The 22,596-nt window shown below is 38.1% G+C and overlaps 1 protein-coding gene across 1 annotated transcript; it reads left to right on the top strand.

Moving 5' to 3' along the window:
• The first annotated feature begins 19,552 nt into the window (after positions 1-19,552).
• Positions 19,553-21,395, top strand: LOC106310392 (transmembrane protein 18-like). Its single transcript, XM_013747625.1, has 4 exons — positions 19,553-19,920; positions 20,005-20,110; positions 20,713-20,861; positions 21,147-21,395. The coding sequence occupies exons 1-4, from the start codon at positions 19,780-19,782 to the stop codon at positions 21,240-21,242; spliced, it is 492 nt and encodes a 163-aa protein (XP_013603079.1). The 5' UTR covers positions 19,553-19,779; the 3' UTR covers positions 21,243-21,395.
• The last annotated feature ends 1,201 nt before the right edge of the window (positions 21,396-22,596 follow it).

Below are 22,596 nucleotides of genomic sequence, written 5' to 3'. Positions count from 1 at the left end.
ATATAAGCTTTGCCGTGAACCTACTATCTAGGTTTAGCTCCTGTCCGACCCAGAGGCATTGGAATGGGATCAAACATGTTCTTCGTTACCTGCAAGGAACGAAAGACTTGGGTCTATATTATAATAACCATAACAAAGATGGTTTAGTTGGTTTTGCTGATGCTGGTTATTTATCAGATCCACATCAAGCTCGATCACAGACATGATATGTCTTTACACATGGAGGTACGACCATATCATGGCGTTCCATGAAACAAACCATCGCGGCCACTTCATCTAATCACTCGGAAATCTTGGCCATACATGAGGCCAGCCGCGAGTGTGTTTGGTTGAGGTCGATGACCCAACACGTCCGAGCTGATTGCCGGATGACCGAGTGCAAAAGCCAACCGTGATGTATGAGGACAATGCTGCGTGCATTGCTCAGCTCAAGAACAGTTACATAAAAGGTGATAGGACGAAGCACATATTGCCTAAGTTCTTCTTTACTCACGAGCTTCAGAAAGCCGGTGAGATCCAGGTCGTCCAAGTACGATCCAGTGACAATTCAGCTAACCTATTCACCAAGGCACTTCCTACCTGCACGTTCAGGAAGCTCACACATCAGATTGGGATGCGTAGGCTGAAGGACCTCCACTGAGGTTCACATCAGGGGAAGTAGTACGTGTTGTACTCTTTTTCCTTCATCATGGTTTTATCCCACTGAGTTTTCCTGATAAGGTTTTAATGAGGCAACATTAAGCGTATTACAATCCCTGTATGGTTATGGCATCCAAGGGGGAGTGTTATAAATCAATTGGTGGATGTCCATAACCGGCCCGGTCCATAATCGGCCCATACACTTAGAGAGAGAGACGGTCCAACTCTAGAGAGAGAGAGATGGCCGCGAGACTTGGAGAGGAGAGAGAGGCGGCTACAACTTGCCTATTTCCTAATTCGTTTATGTTTATGATTTGTAATCTTTCCTATTATTGTATTTCCATTTATCTCTCTTGTAACCCCTATATAAAGAGAACATTTATTCATTAATAATATACATAAACTTACAGTTCTAAATCCTTAAGTTTACAACAATAAATATTTATTGGGGTTTTTTGCCAAAACCAACCCAAATATTGATTGTAACCATGAAAGTAGACCTCATATTCAATCAAATACAAAAGCAATCTAAAGGAGTAGTAAAAGTACTATATAACCTTTATGACCAAACAATTTTGTCTTTCGTAAGTCTGCATATCTGTAGACGTCAATACAAGTCTACATTGTAATTTGATCTTATAAATTAAATTTAAAAATACAAAAATATTTTTTGTGAAAATTTAAACTAATCATTAATATAAGGGTTAATATGAAATTTAGAAATGAAAATTTTATATAATTGAACAATTTAAAAGAATATATATTGATTTGGTACATGTGTTAGACAATGTTTATGGTTTATAACAAAAGATTGTAGCATGTTATGTCTTTTAAGGTTAGATTCTTAGGGTTGGTTTTGGGGTTGACTCCAAACTATAGGTTGGTTTTGAAAAAAGCCCATATTTATTTCACTATTTAACATATGGCCATAGGTGTTAATGAGAATTTTATTTATTTATTTTTATATTTCCAGTTATATAAAATATGTTATATGTAAAATATAGAAACAACAACAATCATATAGATTTTATGCATAGCATACTATAAGTCATAAACCGTATGGAAGTTATTATGAATATCATTATCAAGTATAAGTTAAAAACAATGTAAAATATGCATGTTATTTATCTCATCATCATTTATAGGCCTGGTCAAAAAAACTGGAACCAAAACAAAATACTAGAAACCGGAACCGAACTGAAACCTTCAAATACTTAAATGGCTCCTATATTTATATATCCGAAATAATTGAACTGAACCGGGACCGAACTGAGAACCTAACGGGTGTCCGAACATATAAAAATATCAATTATATATACATATAACATAATTAAATATATATTTATAATTTAAAAATCTATTAAAAGTATCAAAAAATATTTGAAAAAATCTATTCCACATCAAGTTTTGGCGCTGCAGCCAATCTTAATATGTATTTTGACATTGAATTTTAGTCATTGTTTGAGACTAAGTATTTTTTTTTTTTGAACACAACTATTTTTTTCATTCATAAGCTTAACCGGATACAAAGATAAGAGCAACATCAAGAACTCGATGTGCAGGTCTAATGCAAATTTAAAAAACAAGGCCATAAAGAGATAGATACAAAAACTTAGACAAGTTTGATAATAAGTTGAAAGAGATTCTAAAGGTACCACACACGAGCAAACTCACGAAGAGATTATAATGTCCTTCAAAATCTTTAACTGTGGAAATAGTCACCGTAGATCGTGACGTTGAGCGTTCCATAACCTTGATTCTCATTTGGATGAGTCTCATTGTACCTTCCGGTCCCAAACGAACCATTACACAAGGCAACAAGCAGTAAGGAAATCGACGAAGTTTCTTGGCTTTGAAGCCAAAAGAAAAGTACCTCACATGAGGAATTTTGATGGATCTTTTCACTCCCACAAAGAGGAGGAAGATGGAAAAGGATCTCTCATGGCCCCGGCATGAGAAAGTTTGGCTAGCCATTTTTGAAAGAAAAATGACTAAGAAACTACAATCTTCAAGCTTTAAGAGACTCCAACCTAATATTGAACTTGGTTTGATACTAGCACTTGTTGAAGTTGGACGTTGATGATGAACTTTGCTTGGAAATTTGGAGTTAACTACAAAGATTGCACCAAAGAAAGAGACACCTACTTCTGAGCTTGAGACTAAGTCTTAATTTCTGTTTTTGATTACTAACTCTCTCTTTCTCTCTTTGTAATGTCATGTGCATGAATTTTTAGAATGATTAAAAAAATATGAATTGTTCTTCTAGCTGTATCTCGCCACCACAATCATTTCTGGTCAATTCATCTTACCATACCCATCATCTTTTGTAGAAGCCAGAAAGTTGAATTGACATAAACGATAATATAAAAGCGATGTTAAGGAAATAGACGATTCAAAAGACGAAATGAAAACCGATAAGAGAAATGTTTTATCAAGAAACCATCAATCCAATAGGTGTTTCTAAGGATAGTTGCCCCCCCCCCCCCCCCCCCCCCAAGACAAGAAGAACAGTAGGAAGGAGAAGTGATGTGATCATGGATCAGCTAGTTGATGAGGATAATGAGATCATGGGCAAGCCGGCTGATGACGATGTCTTAACTATTCTTAATGGTCCTATGACTCGTTCCAGAACCAATAAGCTCAATAAAGCTATTGGAGGTTTGCTTAAGACAGCTTGGAAGCAAGAAGAAGGTCTTGTTCATGGCTTGATCAACCAATACACACTCATCACCATTCAAGCTACTCCACCTTCAAGCTGATCATCATCTAGGCAAGTAGCTTGTGTGTACTCTTTTTCCCTCCATTGGTTTTGTCCCACTGGGTTTTCCAATCAAGGTTTTTAATGAAGCCACAAGTTGCTTCTCCTACCACCTGGATGATGATCTCAGATCAACCACATATATATCTTATGTTATTTCTATTTCTAAGTTTTCATGTCATGTTTTTATGTTTTAAACTCTAAGTGTTTAGTCTTTGTTTAAGTTCCAAGGGAGCATGTTCCCTTTATTGTTTTTGTTTTCGAGCGTGTTCCAACTTGTCTCTTTATAAGTTTGTGTCAAACTCTTTCTAAGTTATGCAATCTTTCATCTAAAACCTTTGTCTCTTCCATCCTCTTGCTTGTCGAGTTGTTTGATTGTTCTGGTGAGTAATATCCAGAGTTAAGAGTGTCTATCTCGGTGTGTCATATCCGATCTAGCCACTTAGGAGTATCAAGGAGCTTTTCCACAGCCTCTTGTGTCACCATTCATCCCCACACACCTTGATCATATCGAGCCTTGCCTCTCTGTTGCAAGGATTATCCCTTGTTTCTCTTCCCATAACCAGAGAAGGATCCTAGGATCTAATTAAGAACTAAACGCAGATACAAGACATTTGAAGATAAGATCCATTCATAACAAGGAGCTCAAGAGAAAAAGAGGCACAAATGGAGTCTATGCGGCTAAGAGAGTCATAACAGAGCCACCTGTGACAGAGCTATTTAGTCATGGCATTCCTTTGTTTTTTTTTTTCATTATGGTGTTAGTGTTTACTGCAATTGAGACTTGTTTTTTTTATCTATGGCGTTCTTTTTATTTTTTGTGTTTCATTTGGATTGTAGACATTTTAGACATGTTCTAGACTCTACAACAGGCCTGGGAATTTCTATGTTAATAGGTCTGCAATGCGCCATTCTGGATGCCAGAGGAATAAATTTGAGCTGAATTCTACGTTCCTCTCTCTTGTGAGTCAACATCCCTTTCATGGTATTCCTCATGAGCATCCAATGGTTCATATTGAGAGAATTGAGGATTTGGCTTCAGGCATTAGTTGCAATGGAGTCTCTGAAGACTACCTTTCCTGCATGCTCTTACCGTACTCTCTTGCTGGAGATGCGGCTTACTAGATCATAAATCTTCCACTAGGATCTCTTACTACCTGGAATAACCTCAAGAACGCTTTCCTCAAAAAGAAAAATTCAGAGATGCTGCAGCAACTCAAGAGAATAAGCTGAAATCCCTGATGGAAAATATGATGGAAGGTCAATAGAAGGTGATGGTCGACTCTAATAAGCAGTTAGAAATTGTCTACATTGAGTCGAATGCCCGAACACTCATGTAAATAAGCCATAATTTCAGGTTCAGTAGATTGTTGAGGTTATGAAAAAGGAAGAACTGAACCCAAGACATCTGGCTGACCCCAGTATGGAAAATGGTGATAAAATCATGGATCTGGAGTGCTGAGTGGAGTGGACGAAGCTGATATTGGTGATACGACCTCAGTGTCGATCTATACAAACTCTTGCTGTTGGTCGACACCTATTTAAATCCCAGAAAGATCAAGATGTCATCATGACACTGTAGACTCGACACTGAAGTAGAGCGTTGATTAACACCCCACTGGCATTGATCGATACTCCACTAGCATTGATCGGTACCCTACATGAAAAGATCTGGAGACTTCACCGATGACTAGCATCGATCAGCACCCACCTGATATAGATCGATACTCATGGTCGGACGAATTGCCAGGTAGCATGATTTAGCTGGAACAAGTTGAAGATAGAGTATACAAGCCTAAGATCCCATACCTTGCTGTCCCCAACCATCTGAAACAGCCTATCTGCACAGAAGAGGTTTTTGGGTTCCACAAAAAGTGAAGAGGATATGTAACCCTATGAAGTTTGTGGGTCTTTGCGCCATTTATGAAGTTGAATTTCCTGCACCACCAGATAGAAGTATGCATTTAGGTTCTTACATTGGGGTATTTGATGATCCTCCAAAAGGTTTGAGATATAAAAGTGACGTAGACCGAGGCCCATCGGTACCGGTGTCGATCGACGCCCATCGGCACGGATGTCGATCGACGCCCATCGGCACGGATGTCGATCGACATCCATCGCGTATCAGAGCACAAGGAAGTGTGTCAAAATATTTTTGATGGAAGCACCACCGCGATATCAGATAAGCCAGGGGGAGGAGGAAGAAGAGAAAAAGGACCAAGAGCAGTCCTCTATTATCATTGATTATTCGGTTCTCAGATGGTGTTAGAAAATATATAGTGTGCAGCAAAGGGTTCTCACAACCTTTTGCAAAGGTTCTAGCACTCTTTATTATTGATATGATTGACAAAGGAGAAGAGTCTATGAAAGCTTTCACAAGCACTATGATGAAGCTAAAGAAAAATGACATTGAGACTTGTTTAGGAGCAAGTTCTCATTCTCGTCTATACACCATCTGATCTCTAAAAATCAAGTTAATGACTGAGTACGAGCACTGAGTGGGAAGTAACCCATTATTGGGTAACAAAATTTATGAAAAAATGATGAACATGAACGACATTGTAGCAGCGTCAAACGATACTGTAGTAGCGTCGAACGATATTGTAGCATCGTTGAACGACACTGTTCATCAAAAAAATACAATGAAGACAAGTTGAAGACCAGCATGGACCGACGACTGGCCAGTGTCGGTCGACACCACTTCACATTAGCATCGAGCGACACTTGACCAATGTCGATCGATGCTCAAACGGCATGTATAACTTGATTTTCGTTGTTAAATCTTGACTGCTTTATCTATTTATTTTGTCAACCTTGGACTGAATAACATTGGGGACAGTATTGTTTAAGTTTGGAGGAGGTTTCTACTGATGATGTGTTTTGCTTTGAGTGTCAGTTATGTAGTTTTATTGAGTCAAAACATCATCAGTTGGGGATGATGAACTTTTCTTGGAACATACCGCCTAACCACTCTCTAGCACTATTCATTGAGTTCTTGACTATAGGGTGTACTGAATTGAAGCACTAAAATTGATCGACCTGCCAGAAACGTCTACGCTTGTTGAGAATGTCCAAAAGAACTAAAGCTGGCCTCCAACCTTAATCTACAACAATCACTTGTTTTGGGGCTTGGTATACACATGATCGGTTTCCTCATCCGGGTAAGGTAAAAGTTGTGTGTTTCTGGTCCTTATCTTGACTCTTTCCATTTAGAAGATTAAGATGATGTCCAAAGCAGTAGAGAGATAGGAAAATTTCTACTTCAATGAAATGATCACATATCGATGGAAGCGAGGGGTAGGAAAATTTTAAGTGACCCCATTATTCTCCTAAATCTTTGTCAGTTATATAAGAAATTGAAAAAAAAAAGAAAAAGAACAGAAAAAATCGATCAATATAGAAAAAATAGAGAGGAAAAGAACTAGAGAAGGCTACTTGTATATTCAGATACATGCTGGGTAAGAGTCCATGTGTTCAGTGATCGATACTCTCAAGAAAAAGCCAACATATTTATTGCAGAAATACGGTCAGTAGAGGGGTATGTTAGATGGTATCTAGTGAGTTGTGGGCTGGATGGTCATGTTTCTAAGCTAACGCTAAGTACATGGAAGTGCCTCTAAATTTGATACTGATCTGATGTGGTTTGCAACACTGTAGAGGTGATGGTGGTTCTAAAGAAAGGTTTTCAAACCTCTTTCACAAGTGCATTCTATGTTTTGCTTGAAGGCAAAGAAAGGATAAGTCTAAGGGAGTTGATATACCATGGTTTTTACCACTTTTAAACCATGGTATAAGTCTTATTAAAGTCCCTATTATATTATATTTTTGAAGTCTTTTTGTGTGTGTTTTTTGTGTTATACATGATCCATGTACTTTTTTGGCAAATTTAGAGATTTTAGAGCTATTTGATATGTAGAACTGCACAGATGCGTCAGAAGTTTAGCTATGAATGGAGAACTTTCTATGGTGCGATTGAGCTCATATTTTGACATAAGATATAGATTTGAGTTAGCTTTCCAATTCCACTGTTTTCAAGTCAAACATGATTTTAGATCAAGTATTATTCTCCGTTTACTGAAGAGTGGTCCGTTTGACGCATGAGAGGAAGCAGCGCAGCTTACAGCATGCTGTCGACCGACACCACCTGGTGGTGATCGAAACTCTTCCAAATCAGCAAACCGAGGATTTTTAATGAAGTTTTAAGAATTTCAATTTTACCCTATATTTCCCTTATTTATAAAAGACCCCATAACGTGTATAAACCTTCTATAATATTTTGTTAAGCTATTTTGGAGGCTATGCTTTTATTTTTTTTACTTTCTTTTAAGATTTTTATTAGGTTTGGAAAGAAGAGAAGAACTTCTTCTAAGTTTTCTTGGAATTCATTTGGCTTTGTCTGTGATATTTATTCATTTTATGATTATGTTTTCATCTATTATGTCTGAGTAATCACCCTGTTAGATTTATGGATGCTTTAGGATTTTGAATCTTCTGATGAACTTGTGATTGATAGAACTTCTAGGGTAATCTTATTGCATCCTTCAACATGATTGTTCTTATTGCATGTTTCTAAAGTAATTAACTAGAAACATGATCATGTGATAGTTGGGACACGCTAGAGCATGGTTAATTACCTGAACTGAATCCTACTGAGCTAGACTGATAAATACAATGAGAGCATGTTTAGAAAATTTAGTCAAACTGAATGATATCACTCAAATTACCCTAAGGATTGATTTTACTCTCTTAAATAAGATGTCGAGTTGTAGTACTTAGGGATCGAATCAACAGAGAGCTAGGGCACACAATAGACTATAGAAATCAAGATTAGTCTAGGCAAACAGTTTATAAGGCAGTAAATAAATGAGAGCAAGGTGAACAAAGTATTTGTTCGATTGGTTGATTGGGGTTGTAAACAATTAGGAGAAATAGCTAGACCTAGGGATTTATCAATCGAGAGATTCAATACTACAATCAAGGATACTAAGGGTTTTATAGATTCAATTCTAGAACTAGATTTTAATAAGTAGCAATCCAGCTCTCGTATGCAATTCCTAATCAGCTGTCTAAGTCCTGTGTTCCAGCTTTCGCGTGCGAACCAGGAGCGAGCATCAATCGATGCTATGGCCAGAGCGTCGATCGATGTTTCTTCAGACAAGCGTTATCACACAGATCAATAATGTTCAATTAGCTCTAGACCAACTCTCGTATGCGCCTAGAAAACTAATCCACTCAGGGTTCGGATTCCGTTAATCAATTGCACTTTCGTGTCTCTCAATTATCCTATGATTCTAGGTTCAAACAATCAGTCACACTGTCATGCTTTTCCAACTATTCCAGATCCTAGTATTACAAGCTACCATGGTGTAGAAATCAGTAAACAACCCTAGAAATCCTAACAGATTATCAATATGACATTAAGCTCATGAAATCCCTAAATCTAACAGGATGAATTACTCAGACATGCAAACAGTAACACAAATCATAGTCTAAATAATAGATTAGATAAATCCATGGTAAAACCAATGGAGTTCCAATCAATCTCTGAAGGGGAATTGATCTTCTCTCCAACCCTAAAACAAGAATAATGAATAATAGAAAGCGTAGCCGTCAACAGTGGCTTAGAAATAACATAAATAGGGTTTCTGGTCAACCATGGGTATTTTGGTAACTTGGTGTGGCTTCAAACAGTCTTGAAATATGCTTGGCCCACGTTCTGGCATCACTGTCGATTGACACCAATGCTGTGTTATCGATCGACAGTCCTTCATCTCCTCGATAGCTTTCTCTTGCGAGGTAGACTGACCACTCTTCAGTAAAACGGATATAACTTCTTCTACAAGATGCTGATTGATCTAAAACCGGTGGCATTGGAAAGCTAACTCAATGCTCTATCTTTTTTCTAAAGATGGGCTCAATCTAATGGTTGGAAGATCTCCATCCATAGCTAGACATCTGACACGTCTGTGCAGCTCTGCACTCAAAAGGCTCCAGAATCACCATATTTCTCCAGAACGTACCTTAACCTGTAAACACTCTAAATAGACTCTATATCGTAGTAAATATATCTTAAAACACCTATATACCATGGCTAATAATGGGTGAAATCCATGGTATATCAACTCCCCCAGACTTACCCTTTTGCTTGTCCTCAAGCAAAACAGATGGGCAGTCTCTCTGAAAGAGGTTTGAAAACAGCTGGGACTCACATGATTTAAAACTTAGAATCATCACCTCTGCAATATTGCAATCCACATCTAAGAGCACCCACAATAACAAATCTTTAACAACAAATCCTTAACAACAAATTATTATAATAATATGTGGGGCCCAAATATTTAAGAATTTGTGCCACAATTGCCTCTTGAAGTCCCAATTTACAGATCTCTTTTCTGACAGCTTCTTCACTGTGCGCGGGCTCCACCGCCGCGTGGGAACCCGCGATTGGCCAATCTTTTTTTTTTTTTTTTTTTTTAATTCGGACGAAAAAAAGAAAAAATAATAAAATATTCCAAAAGTTGTTGTTAAGGATTTGTTGTTGTGGGTGCTCTAAGATACCATATGCACAAAAGCACATTATACCACATTATACCTTAGCAACCAAATCCACCTAGCCAACAACTTAGCAAATCCTGTCTAACATTCCTCTCTACCGACCTCATTTCTGAGCATAAATAAAAGTGCACGCTTTACCTTGGGAGTATCGATCACAGGATGCAAGGATTTTCAAACAAGTATCTGGATCTGCAGGTAAAAGTTAGTTCATATCTTTTCTCTCTTTAGTCAAAGTCTGCTTATATTGCAAGATCATTGACCAAAATTGGACAGGCTTTCATGAATCAAGCCTTAATAGTGGTTTCCACCAAGTCATGTTCACTTCTTTTTGACCTATATCCAAGAATTCATGTGAATCGAACCTTGATGATTGCCGCCACCAAGTCCCGTTCGAATTCTTTTTGTTGGAATCCTTATGAAGCAAGCCTTAATGGTTGTAGCCACCAAGTTCTGTTCGGATATCAGTAAGTCTAGAATGGTGCTAAAGAATGGTTAGATAACAAGCAAAAATCTAATAAGTTCATTATCCCCTTCTTGACTCAATAAAACTCTTTTGAAAACATTTTGATAAGATTCATGAACACACTAATATCAGTAAACCTCCCCCCCCTCTTAAATTACACTGACTTCAGTGTATATCTAGTCGGAGTTGTGGTGAGAAATAAGCATAAGTACATAATTTCATAAGTACATAATTTAACAAGTAAGAACGATAACCTGACCGGGTTAAGTGTCGATCAATGGAAAGGAGTTACCATCGGTCGCTGCAGGTGATGTACAGTTGATCGATATCAATATGCTCTCATCGGTCGATATGCTGGGCAATCGTCTCTTCTTCTAAATAGCTAACTAAAACACAATATTAGTAGAACCTCCCCAAGACTTAAACAACACTATCTCCAGTGTTATACAGTCTACGATCAGTGGGGAAATAAAACATAAGGACGATATTTAACAAGGAAAACGGTATACCTGACTTTGATGTGAGTGTCGACCAACACAGTTAAGTGGCGATCAATACTCTTGAAGCTCTGTCGATCGACACAGTTAAGTGGCGATCGATCGATGCTAGTGATGCTCTGTCGATCGATGCTGCGCAGCCATCGTCGATCCTCGTGCAAACTCATCTTCATTGGATCATTTCCTTTTACCTAACATAAATAAAACACTAAAAGTCAATAATAGATAACTAATAAAACCATTATTAATTTTTTTTTTGCGATGAACGGTTATTGCTACAGTAGCTCAGCTACAGTAGCTCAGCTACAGTAACTCCCGATTTTCTGCTACAGTGTCGGTCGATGTTCTTGCTTTAGTGTCGCTCGATTTTCGTGCTACAGTGTCGTCATTACTGTTTACTTTTTTTTTTGACCTGCAATAAATAAAAACTTTAATCAGTAACAATCTAAGCTAAATTGAAAGAAATTACCTAATAGTGGGTTGCCTCCCATTCAACGTTTTGTTATAGTCATTTAGCTTGACTGTGGAGATGTGATTTAGTCTGGATGAGGATGTGTACTTGCTCCAAAACAAGTCTCAGTGTCTCTCTTCCTCATTTTGTGGATGCAGTTGAGAAAAGCTCTTGCAGAAACTTCTCCTTTTTCTCTCAGTTCTGGATCACATAGCACTCTAACCTTGGGAAAAGGTTCAGAACCTCCTATGCAGCGCATTTTATACTCAAGACTACCCTCTTGACATTGCAAAAGAACTACTGATAGGGAATCTGCATCTACATTCCTTTTCTTTTTCTTCTTTCTATTCTTGTTCCTCCCCCCAGACTTAGACTTTTCAGTCTCGGGCTGTTCTGAAACTCGGAGGGCATCAACCGATGTTGAAGGCTTCGTGTCGATCGATTCGGAAGACTGAGAGTCGTCAGATTCTGAAGGCTTATTATCGATCGATACTGAGGATTGGAAGTCGACTGGTGCTGAAGTTCTAATATCGACTGACGCTGATTCTGGTATTGCAGGCTCGCGATTTGAATCAGTTGTAAGTCCTGGATCTTCAAACATCTCTATGCATGAAATAAGCTCCTCACTTTTCTTATTTTCCATGGGATCATAGAAGACAGTTTCATCAACATTAGTCAGACACATCTTATTTCTCTTAAGATCACAAACTGCCCATACTGTAGCCATGAAGGCTCTTCCAAAAAGAAGTGGAGATGTCTTGCCTGATTTGATATCCATAGCATGAAAGTCCATAGGGATAATGCATTCCCATATCTCCACCTTAACATTCTTGATCATGCCTGCTGAGTTTACTCGGGAGCTATCCACGAAAGTGAAACTATCTTTAGAAGGTTCCATCTTCAGTCCTAATAGCTCAGCAGTGTCTATGGACATGATGTTGACTGAAGATCCAGTATCACATATGGCGTTTGGTAAATGGTGGCTATGTATAAAGCATGGAATCAAAAACTTTCCAGGATCTTGTTCCTTCTTCAGTGTCCTCTTGGGTTTACGGCTGACCTTGTTGAATAGGAGCTCAATATTCTTATCAGTCTCTCTGCTCTCTCTGAAAAAATTACCAAGTCTATACTTATGATATGCATCCTCAAAAGACATATCCTTAGAAACCCTCTTCACCCTCTTGTGAAATCCTTCAAGTTCCTCTTTGTTAACTTCTCGCCTGAGGTGTTTGGGAATACAGGGTTCACTTTCTTCTCAACTGGAATTTCTTCTTTCATTGCCTGATTTCCCATGGCAGGTTCATATCTGTCTGTTTACTGTCGATCGATACCTGGTAGATGTCGTCAATCGATACCTGGTAGATGTCGTCGATCGACACACTCAACGAAAGAGGTTTCAGCTACGGTTTGCTTTTGCTCTCATGCTTCAGCAGATTGTTGACTTATCTTCTCTGTTGTCTTCAAGCAAACTGATGTCTGAGATGGATTTCGAGAGGCCTTCAAGCGGTGTGCATCAAGATTTGGTAAACGTACTCTGTATGGTATTGGTGGTTGTCGATCGCTGCTCTTCTGTTGTTATCGATCGATGTTCCCATGTTGTTTTCGATCGATTACATTGTGTTGTTGTTGATCGATGTTGTCCCTTTTAACTCGAGCTAGGGTGGGAGGATGCGGGTGTCGAGCGGCAAAATCTGAGTGCCTCTGAATTCGAACAGTTTTGTCCGATCCCAAAAGTGGTGTCGATCGATGCTCGGCTGATGATGTCGATCGGTGCTGAGCTGTTGATGTCGGTCAGTGCTCAGCTGTTGATATCGGTCGACACTAGTACGAGCTGCCTATGGACATGCAGCTTTCGACTAGGAAAGCATCTTCTTCTAGTTTTTCCTGCTCGAGCACTTCGCAAAGTCATCATCTGAGATGGCATTAACCTGGTGCCTCTCACTTTCCACTGCTTTCCCTTTGACCAGAGCTTCTTGCTTCTTCACAGCTTCTGCAGTCTGAGAAACTTGGGCATCTAGCATCATGACATGGGCATCTAAGGTTTCAAGTTTTCCATTCAGCTCTTTGTAGAGAACATCCAACCTCAGATTTAAGTGTGCACGCGTCTTCTGCTGAATTTTCAGGACCTTCTCTATCATAGATTCCATATTTTCTATATAGCCCTGATCCTCATCCTTCTCTACAGCATGTTTTACCAACGAGACTTCATGTACAGAACCAATCTCAGCCTCAACGATCTTGTCACTATCCATTGCAACTGATTTTATCCTGTGCATATCCAGATTTTTGGAACTCTTGCTAGACATCAAGTTCTCAATCAGTCTCTTAGCTTCCTCTGGGGTCCTTGTCTCGAAGTTTCCTTCGCTTGCAGTATCCAGCATCACATGTTATCGCACATCAGTAACCTTGCATAATTTCTTCAACAGCTGAATCTCCGTAAAACCATGATGTGGACAGTCCCTTTGGTATCTTCTAAACCTTTCCCAAGAGCTTTTGAAAGCTTCTGTAGGTCCCTGAGAGAATGTCCAAATTTTATCTCTCATCTCTTCAGCCCTTGCATCATCTAAAAATTCAGTCATAAACGCAGTCCTGACATCATTGTATGTAGTGAGAGATCCTGGTGGTAGGCATCTCAGCCAATTTTTAGCATTCCCAGAGAGAGAATATTTGAACAGCTTGCAGATGATGTAGTCTTTGGTTGCTTCATCCTTCTGGATGCCAGACACAAAGTCCACGAGTGTCCCAATATGATCCGAGGGATTTTCATCAGGAAGACCGTGATAAGGGTGCTGACCCTCATGAGAGAAGTGTGTGGGTGTATTTGAAATCCCTGGATTTGTAGAGGTTGAATCGCAGACCTGTTGGTGTAGAACTGACTAGGCCTAGTCAAATCTGCTAACGATCTCTGAAGAGGAACTTTATCCTCGGTGGCAGCAGATGGCTCAACGACTGCAGTCCCTTGTCCATCTATCCTTTGACCTGCTGCATTACACATATGATCTCCAGGGTCATGCAGGTCTCCATTCTCATCCTTCTGTAGCACAAGTGTCGCGTCCATGTCTGTTCGCGGATTGGTATCGACCGATGTTCGAGTTGAACTGTCGATCGTCGCTCTGTCACAAAGTTCGATCGACGTAGTAAAGGTTGTGTCGATCGAAGTAGTAGAGGTAGTGTTGATCGACGTAGTAGAGGTGGTGTCGATCGATGATGTGTGTTTCTCTTTGCGGATAGAGCGTTCCAAACGTGCTGGGTCTAAGAAGAAAAGTAATTCCTCCTTGTGGCTTCTAGTACTGATAGGTATGTACCTGAAAGACAAGAATTTTTTTTTATGTAAGTAACTATGACAGTAAATAAAACCTAGACTAAACCGATTAATCAAGTCTAATGGTGATCAAAACTCCCCGGCAACGGCGCCAAATTTGATATCACTCAAATTACCCTAAGGAGTGATTTTACTCTCTCAAATAAGAGGTCGAGTTGTAATACTTAGGGATCACATCCACAGAGAGCTAGGGCACACAATAGACTATAGAAATCAAGATTAATCTAGGCAAACGGTTTATAAAGCACTAAATAAATGAGAGCAAGGTGAACAAAGTATTTGTTCGATTGGTTGATTGGGGTTGTAAACAATTAGGAGAAATAGGTAGACCTAGGGATTTATCAATCAAGAGATTCAATACTACAATCAAAGATACTAAGGGTTTTATAGATTCAATTCTAGAACTAAATTTTAATAAGTAGCAATCCAGCTCTCGCATGCAATTGCTAATCAGCTGTCTAAGTCATGTGTTCCAGCTTTCGTGTGCGAACCAGGAGCGAGCATCGATCGATGCTATGGCCAGAGCATCGATCGATGCTTCTTCAGACAAGCGTTATCACACAGATCCATAATGTTCAATTAGCTCTAGACCAACTCTCGTATGCACCTAGATAACTAATCCACTCAGGGTTCGGGTTCCGTTAATCAATTTCACTTTCGTGCCTCTCAATTATCCTATGATTCTAGGTTCAAACAATCAGTCACACTGTCGTGCTTTTCCAACTATTACAGATTCTAGTATTACAAGCTACCCTGGTGTGGAAATCAGTAAACAACCCTAGCAATCCTAACAGATTATCAATATGACATTAAGCTCATGAAATCTCTAAATCTAACAAGATGAATTACTCAGACATGCAAGCAGTAACACAAATCATAGAATGAATAATAGATTAGATAAATCAATGGTAAAACCAATGGAGTTCCAATCAATCTCTGAAGGAGAATTGATCTTCTCTCCAACCCTAAAACAAGAATAATGAATAATAGAAAGCGTAGCCGTCAACAGTGGCTTAAAAATAACATAAATAGGGTTTCTGGTCGTCCATGGGTATTTTGGAAACTTGGTGTGGCTTCTGGGCTTGAAATGGTCTTGAAATATGCTTGGACCACGTTCTGGCATCACTCTCGATCGACACCAATGGTGTGTTATCGACCGACAGTCCTTCATCTCCTCGACAGCTTTCTCTTGCGAGGCAGACTGGCCACTCTTCAGCAAAACGAGCATAACGTCTGCCACATGATGCTGATATACTGCCACAGGATGCTGATTGACCTCAAACCGGTGGCATTGGAAAGCTAACTCAAATCTATATCTTGTGTCAAACGATGAGCTCAATCTAACGGTGGAAAGGTCTCCATCCATAGCTAGACATCTGACACGCTTGTGCAGCTCTGCACTCAAAAGGCTCCAGAATAAACATATTTCTCCAGAACATACCTGAACCTGTAAACACTCTAAATAGACTCTATATCCTAGTAAATATATCTTAAAACACCTATATACCATGGCGAATAATGGGTAAAATCCATGGTATATCACTGAACATTAATCTTTGTCTGGATAATTGAATTCACATACGAGAGTTGGAATTTAATAGCTTAGGCATCTGATTAAACTCGTAACGAGAGCTGGGTATCAAGCATGATATCTTACTTATATATTCGAGTTCTAGGATTGATCTTAATAAAACTCTTTAAACTATTTATTTAAGTTCTAATTACATGTTTGTTATCCCTAGGCTAGCGTTTCTTCCATCTTTTACAACTCTTCTATTTACTGCTTTATTTATCACTTTATATTATTTAACTTAGCTTAATCTCAAACTTAAGTCTATTGTATTAAAAAATAGAGTCTTCATAGGTTTGATCCCAAGTATCACAATCGATCTTTTATTTGAGAAAGTTGTTTTTGGAGGTAATTTGAGCATATCAACCACATATTACAAATTTTCAGATGCTCCTTCCGGATTGTCGTAGATTACATGTTTGTTAACCATGAGTCAAGAGTTTCTTCCATCTCTTACAACTCTTTTACTTACTGCTTTATTTATCACTCTCTAATATTTAACCTAGCTTAATCTCAAACTCAAGTCTACGGTGTGAAAAAATAGAGTATTCGTAGACTCGATCCCAAGTATTACAATCAATTTCTTATTTGAGAGAATTTCTCTTGGGGGTAATTTGAGCATATCAACCACGTATTACAAGCTTTCGAATGCTCATTCCTGATTGTCTTTAGCATATATTTCCTTTTCTCTTCAGCACTCAAAAACCTTTTATCATCTCTCCAGTTATCAATATCCAAGTCAGGTTCGTCTTTATATTTCAGACCACTCACCGAAACGAATTCTTGCATTGAAATCTCAGAGGCCTCCTAGCAAACACGAACCACAACAGCTCATGAATCTTTGCGGTCAGCAACTGCTTACAAACAGAGTTGTGGACCATTCTCCCCGAATAGAAAAGATTGTTGATATATGGTGTTTTTGGCATCTTGTATATATGTTTTCTAATTGGTTTTCAAGTCATTATCGAGTCTTCCTAGTCCTTTTCGAGTCATTACAGATCTGGAGTTGCATTGGATTGGAGATAGACCAGCTGAAATAAAAAGGACATAACACAATGCAATCTGGAGATTTTCACGCGGAACAGTCTGAGTGACTGTTCCCGATAGTGGAGCAACCCGAGTGACTGTTCTGGATAGAGAGGAGCAACCCGAGTGTCTGTTCCAGCGGTAGAGATTTTTAGGAAACTACAAGTCATTACGAGATTTGCCCTAATTATCCCATCTTTTTCTCCCAGCCGCCTGTGGCTTCCAGAAAACTTCTTTTTCTATTTTTCTATATTTTACTACGCTATTTTTCGAGAAAAAACCAGACCTTAGAGTTGGAGACTGGATATTTTGCTACTTTGTAAAGGGAGAAGGCCATCTCTCTCAATTTAGAGAAGAACCCCCTGAACCCTATTACTTTATTTCAGTCATATTTCATGTTGCTTTATATCTCTGTCTCTGTGTTTTCTTGCTTCATGGCTGAGTAGTCAGCTTGCTTAGTCTAGGGTGTTAGGGTGTTAGATCCGTGAGCTTAAATAATCTTATTACTTGCTTGTTACGAAACCTTAATCTCAAAACCCCATCATTGTTTTAGCTAAGTATTGATCCCATAAAGATAAAGTGTAATCGTTGGGCTCTGTGGATGCGATCCTAAAGTGCTACATCGACATACCATTCGATTGTGGTAGTGTGCACATTAGGTTAATTGGTGTGCGTATACACGTAATATCAATTGTGTTCATTAATGGCCATAATCTGATCAAATAGCAGATCATCCAATACTTCCGTGTACTCTACTGGAATGAACTTCAAACTCTCAAGGATGGTTGCTAGGAAACTGTTGTTGACCTTATCAATTTGTGTTTAGGTTTTCTCTTTGAATAGGCGTTTAGGCAATTGATCCATCGTCATAACTTTTAAAAATGAAAAAAAACAATCACAACAGTCAATATTCATACTAGTATAACTCATAAAACATCGACATTAAAGTGTTTTCATTCCAAAAACAAACATCTTAGTTTAAGCAAAATAAAAAATGTCACGGAAGACAATTATACAAAAATGAAATCACATACTTTACAAGCTTTTTTGGCTCACCCAATCCAATATGAATCCATTATGTCTCAATGTCACGAGATAACACAGCAGTGACAAACACAAACTGTATAAGAGTAAGACAATAATTCGGTGACCACAAAAAATAAATTAAAAGATAAGCGATAACAAACATCAAAAAATATGAAACTTTGATAACATAGAAACCTAAATAATTAACACAAACTAAAATCGAAACCTATCACACTCAAACTATGATAAAATCACTCAAATCCAAGAGAGAAAGACATGCAAAATAAATCACTAGTCTTTTTACAAACCTGAAAATCTCAAATTTTGGGGGTGTGAAATAAGAGCTGAGAGTATATATTGTAGAGCCGGCGAGGCACGAGCTTGATTTGTCGGCGAAAAGCTTGAGAACGAGAGTGTGAAGTGAGCATGAGGTGTTGGAGACTTCAATTACAAAGAGGGAGATCTGTGGAGTTCTAGAGGGAAGAAGGAACACCGGCGACGGTTAACTGAAACGGCGCTGAGACTAATCTTTGGTGAGTTACCAACAATTTTCTTTCGAGAGCCAAAAGAGAGAAAGTGAAATTTAGGGTTCGTCTTTTTGATTGAGTCGATTTAGGGGATATGAATTTATTCTATTTTTAAATCAATTTGTTTAACTTTGAAAGTTATATTTTTTAATAGTTGAATTAACAAAAAAAAATTGGGTTTAGAATAGGGATTTAATTAAGTTTATACAAAAGATTATACTGTACGGACAATGTATTGTTCTTTTTTTTTTAATGCTGGGTAACACATTACATCATCATATAATCTCTAACTCTATTACATATGACGATCAACTACCTGCAACATATGTGATATTGATGAATAGCTCCACAGATAAGGATTCCACGATGAAACTCTCCCTAAAACACTTGGACCGATGGACGGTTTTGCATATATGATATCCAACGAACGGCTATGCCTATAGTACTCTTGAACCTTCGATAAGTTTCACATCATATAATCGGCAAGAAATTGCATAGTGTGAGATTCGAACTTTAGATCTGGGTGTAGAAGCTTTTAAACTTTGATGTTGACTAAGGTGCTTCTACAGCAATATATATTGTTCAATTTTTTTTTTTGTTTGTCAACTATGTATTGTTCAATTTATAGTATAGGGGATAATGCGGTTTTTTTTTGTTTTATATTTACCAATTTCCCTTATGTTTTGTTTTTTTTCAGGCATGGCATTATCATAAAAAATAAAAAGTTAAGCCGAGAGGGCGTTTTAAGATTTATCATTTTATTTTATAGTCGAGTCTGGCAACTTCGAGAGCATTTAGAAGTTGGGAGAGATCGTGAGAACAAATGAGAAACTGAAACCGAGAAAATAGGAGGAGAAAGAGAGATTTGGTCACTTGGAGTGTGTGTGATTATACATCTATCATCAGACCGATTTGGAACTGGAATCTGTTTTGTAGTAGTAGACAATGGAGGAAATAAGATCTGCGATGGAGCAACAAATGGATCTGATGGCGGATCTGGTCCAGAAGCTCTCGGGAGAGCTCCGAACCGGATTACAACCTGCCTACGCTAATTTCATAGGTTTTTTCCACGCCATCGATTGGAAGGTAAATGATGAGTCTGTTTGGTCTGAGTAATTTAGAATCAGTAGTTCTCGGTATCATTGTTTTGATTTGATGTTATTTGGGCAGGAACCGTGGATAATGGGATTAATTGCGTTTCATGCTCTGTTTCTAATGGCCACTCTTCTCTCTAGAAGGCATCTCAACTTCCACATGTTCCTCTTCTTATTCGCTTGTAAGTTAAACAATACTCACCTTCTCTCGTCTCTTTTAGACGCTTCTCCGCGGTAGGCTTTCTTGTCATTTAATCCCACTAGACACTCTTAGCATTTACAGCTCTGTTATGTAAGATTTTCTTTTGTATTTTGTTTCTTTTGGTTTTCTACGATTCTTAATGTTTTATACTATTATGATCTCCTTTTTTTTGCTATCAGTGTTTATTTCTTCTATCCAAAGATCCCGCACTAGTCTTGATTGCAGTATTCATATTGTACCATGGACTGGAGAGCTAGTTTCGACACTTCTGTCAATGCACCTCTGCAGCTTTCTTTTTCTTGGCTAAGGATAACCATTTAAGATCCATGGTTAGAGAGCCACACCATCCACATGTAGAAATGGATTTACAATGGTATATTATCTAGTTTGCTAGAAAAGTCTCGGATACAATTGGTTGGTGAATGTAAACAATATGATCCATCTAACTGCATACCAGTTTATAGTTTTAAAGCATCAAGTTAATGACTGGCGTTACCTTATGGTTTTACATTTTTCTAGTTCGAGTAGTTTTTCTCAGTACATGTTATTGATAATGATGATGTGTGAATAAAACAATTGCAGTGGGTGGGGTATACTTCGCGGAGAGTCTCAACCGGCTCTTGAGAAAACACTGGAAGAGCTTCTCAACTCAAAATTACTTTGACCCCCACGGAGTCTTCCTCTCGGTTCTCTGGTCTGGACCACTTCTGGTCATTGCAATGATAATCCTGGTAATGTCGCAAGTGACTGGTTTCATGAACCATATTTGTTAGCAGTGCATAAATTGTTCCCAAGTACATCCACCATTTAAACCAAGTCCGAAACACACAAAAGATATATAAAACATACGGTAGTAATAGCAACTGAGAATTGGAGGTTCTGTTTCGTGTTTGAGTTGACAAGAGTGATGACATATATGTAGTGGGTTTTAAGCATGCTTTTGTATAATCTCATTCACATAGGAAAATTATCTGATGGAGGGTATGTTGTGTTTTTTTTTTTCCCTTTTAAATCAGATAAACACACTCTTTTCCCTTTGCTACCTGATTGTAAAATGGAAAAGAGCTGAGCTCAGGCATCGTGCAAGGCTTGCTCGTACCAAGCAGGAATAGATCCCGAAGCTCTCTCTTATCAGCATATCGTTTGTATACTCATACTTTGCAACAAACTGTTTTCTATTTGACTTATATTTCCTTTTAAACTGAACGAACCAAACCAGAGAAAACCAAGCCTGATTATTCTATTTCGGTTTGTTTTGGTAGAGTTTGAAGCACATAATTGAACTCGAAAGAATGTGAAGAAACCCAAGTCCGTAACCGGTATTTAAATTGACGATAATAGTAAAATTTTGAACCGCCGGTTTATTCGTCTTGAAAACTCCTTAACCGTATTGTTCATTAGCGGTTTAATTAACTGTTTTAGCAAATTTGAATTACACAGAGGTGACGCAATATGATATTAAGGATTTTGAAGGTTATAACTTATAACCTTTCCTTGACCTATACGACACAATAGGTCGATCCAATATTTATTTTTGTAACCTTCCTTGACCTATAAAGTCTTAAAAGTGAAAGGATAGTACCATTGGTCATACTCATCCATTTATATGATCTATCGGGACAATTTGTTTCTATAACCGGATGGTTTATGATTAATCATCTAGATGAATGATGAATCATCTAGATTAATTGTTTCTTTATTTTTATTTCTATTATGAATTTGCTAAACAAATCTACGTTATAATAGGGCAGTTGCATCACTCCTGATGCGACACGTCAGGATATGTGGGTCCCACTTTTAAAAAATGTGAAAAAATGTCAAATCTGTGACTCAAACCCGGATTATTAAGATCTAAACAACAACATTTATACCACTGAGCTAAATGATTCTTTGTACATTGAAGGCTGAAACAAATATATATTTATGAAAGTCAGAAACCTTTGCTTCTTCGGTTTTCTCTGTGGGACCCACACTTATTTATTTTATCTAATGATTTAATATATACTTTATAACTCACATTTTGAAATGAGATTCGTTAAAAAAAAAGCTCAATAAACCTCTTTAGTCTGTAAGCGTTCTCTTCAATGGAAGTTTAAGGCTTTCAATTTTTAATCATCGGTTCATGACTCATCTAAGAAACACAGATTGACTACTTGAGTTTCATGAATCAGTTTTTCTTCTTTAGTCTCTACATCTCCCCATCTTTAATAAATTCATCATCGGTTCTTTTATTTTGCCTGATAAATCATGATTGTGTGGTTTTAATTTTCTTTGGTCATCCTTAGCTTGCACCCTTTGATCTAACCAAGAAGAAGAAGAAGACATTTGTCGTTCAGGATGCCATCGAGGACTCAGCTGAGTCACAAGGGAGACATACTATCCGTTGCCTGATTGTTCAAGAAGAGTTTATGTCCTGTGAAACATATTTGTTTCTTTTCATCAGTTGTTTTGTTTAATTTTTTTTTC

Source organism: Brassica oleracea, chromosome C8 (genome assembly GCF_000695525.1).
Source record: "Brassica oleracea var. oleracea cultivar TO1000 chromosome C8, BOL, whole genome shotgun sequence".
In the NCBI taxonomy this organism is placed as follows: Eukaryota; Viridiplantae; Streptophyta; class Magnoliopsida; order Brassicales; family Brassicaceae; genus Brassica; species Brassica oleracea.
This window is presented reverse-complemented; position numbering and strand designations above follow the sequence as displayed.

What these genes read in the sequence shown, in the direction of transcription:
- LOC106310392 (XM_013747625.1), top strand. Translation starts at nt 19,780, where the DNA reads ATGGAGGAAATAAGATCTGCGATGGAGCAACAAATGGATCTGATGGCG. An exon ending in TCCACGCCATCGATTGGAAG is followed by an intron (nt 19,921 to 20,004) that starts GTAAATGATGAG and finishes TTATTTGGGCAG; the next exon opens with GAACCGTGGATAATGGGATT. An exon ending in GTTCCTCTTCTTATTCGCTT is followed by an intron (nt 20,111 to 20,712) that starts GTAAGTTAAACA and finishes AAACAATTGCAG; the next exon opens with TGGGTGGGGTATACTTCGCG.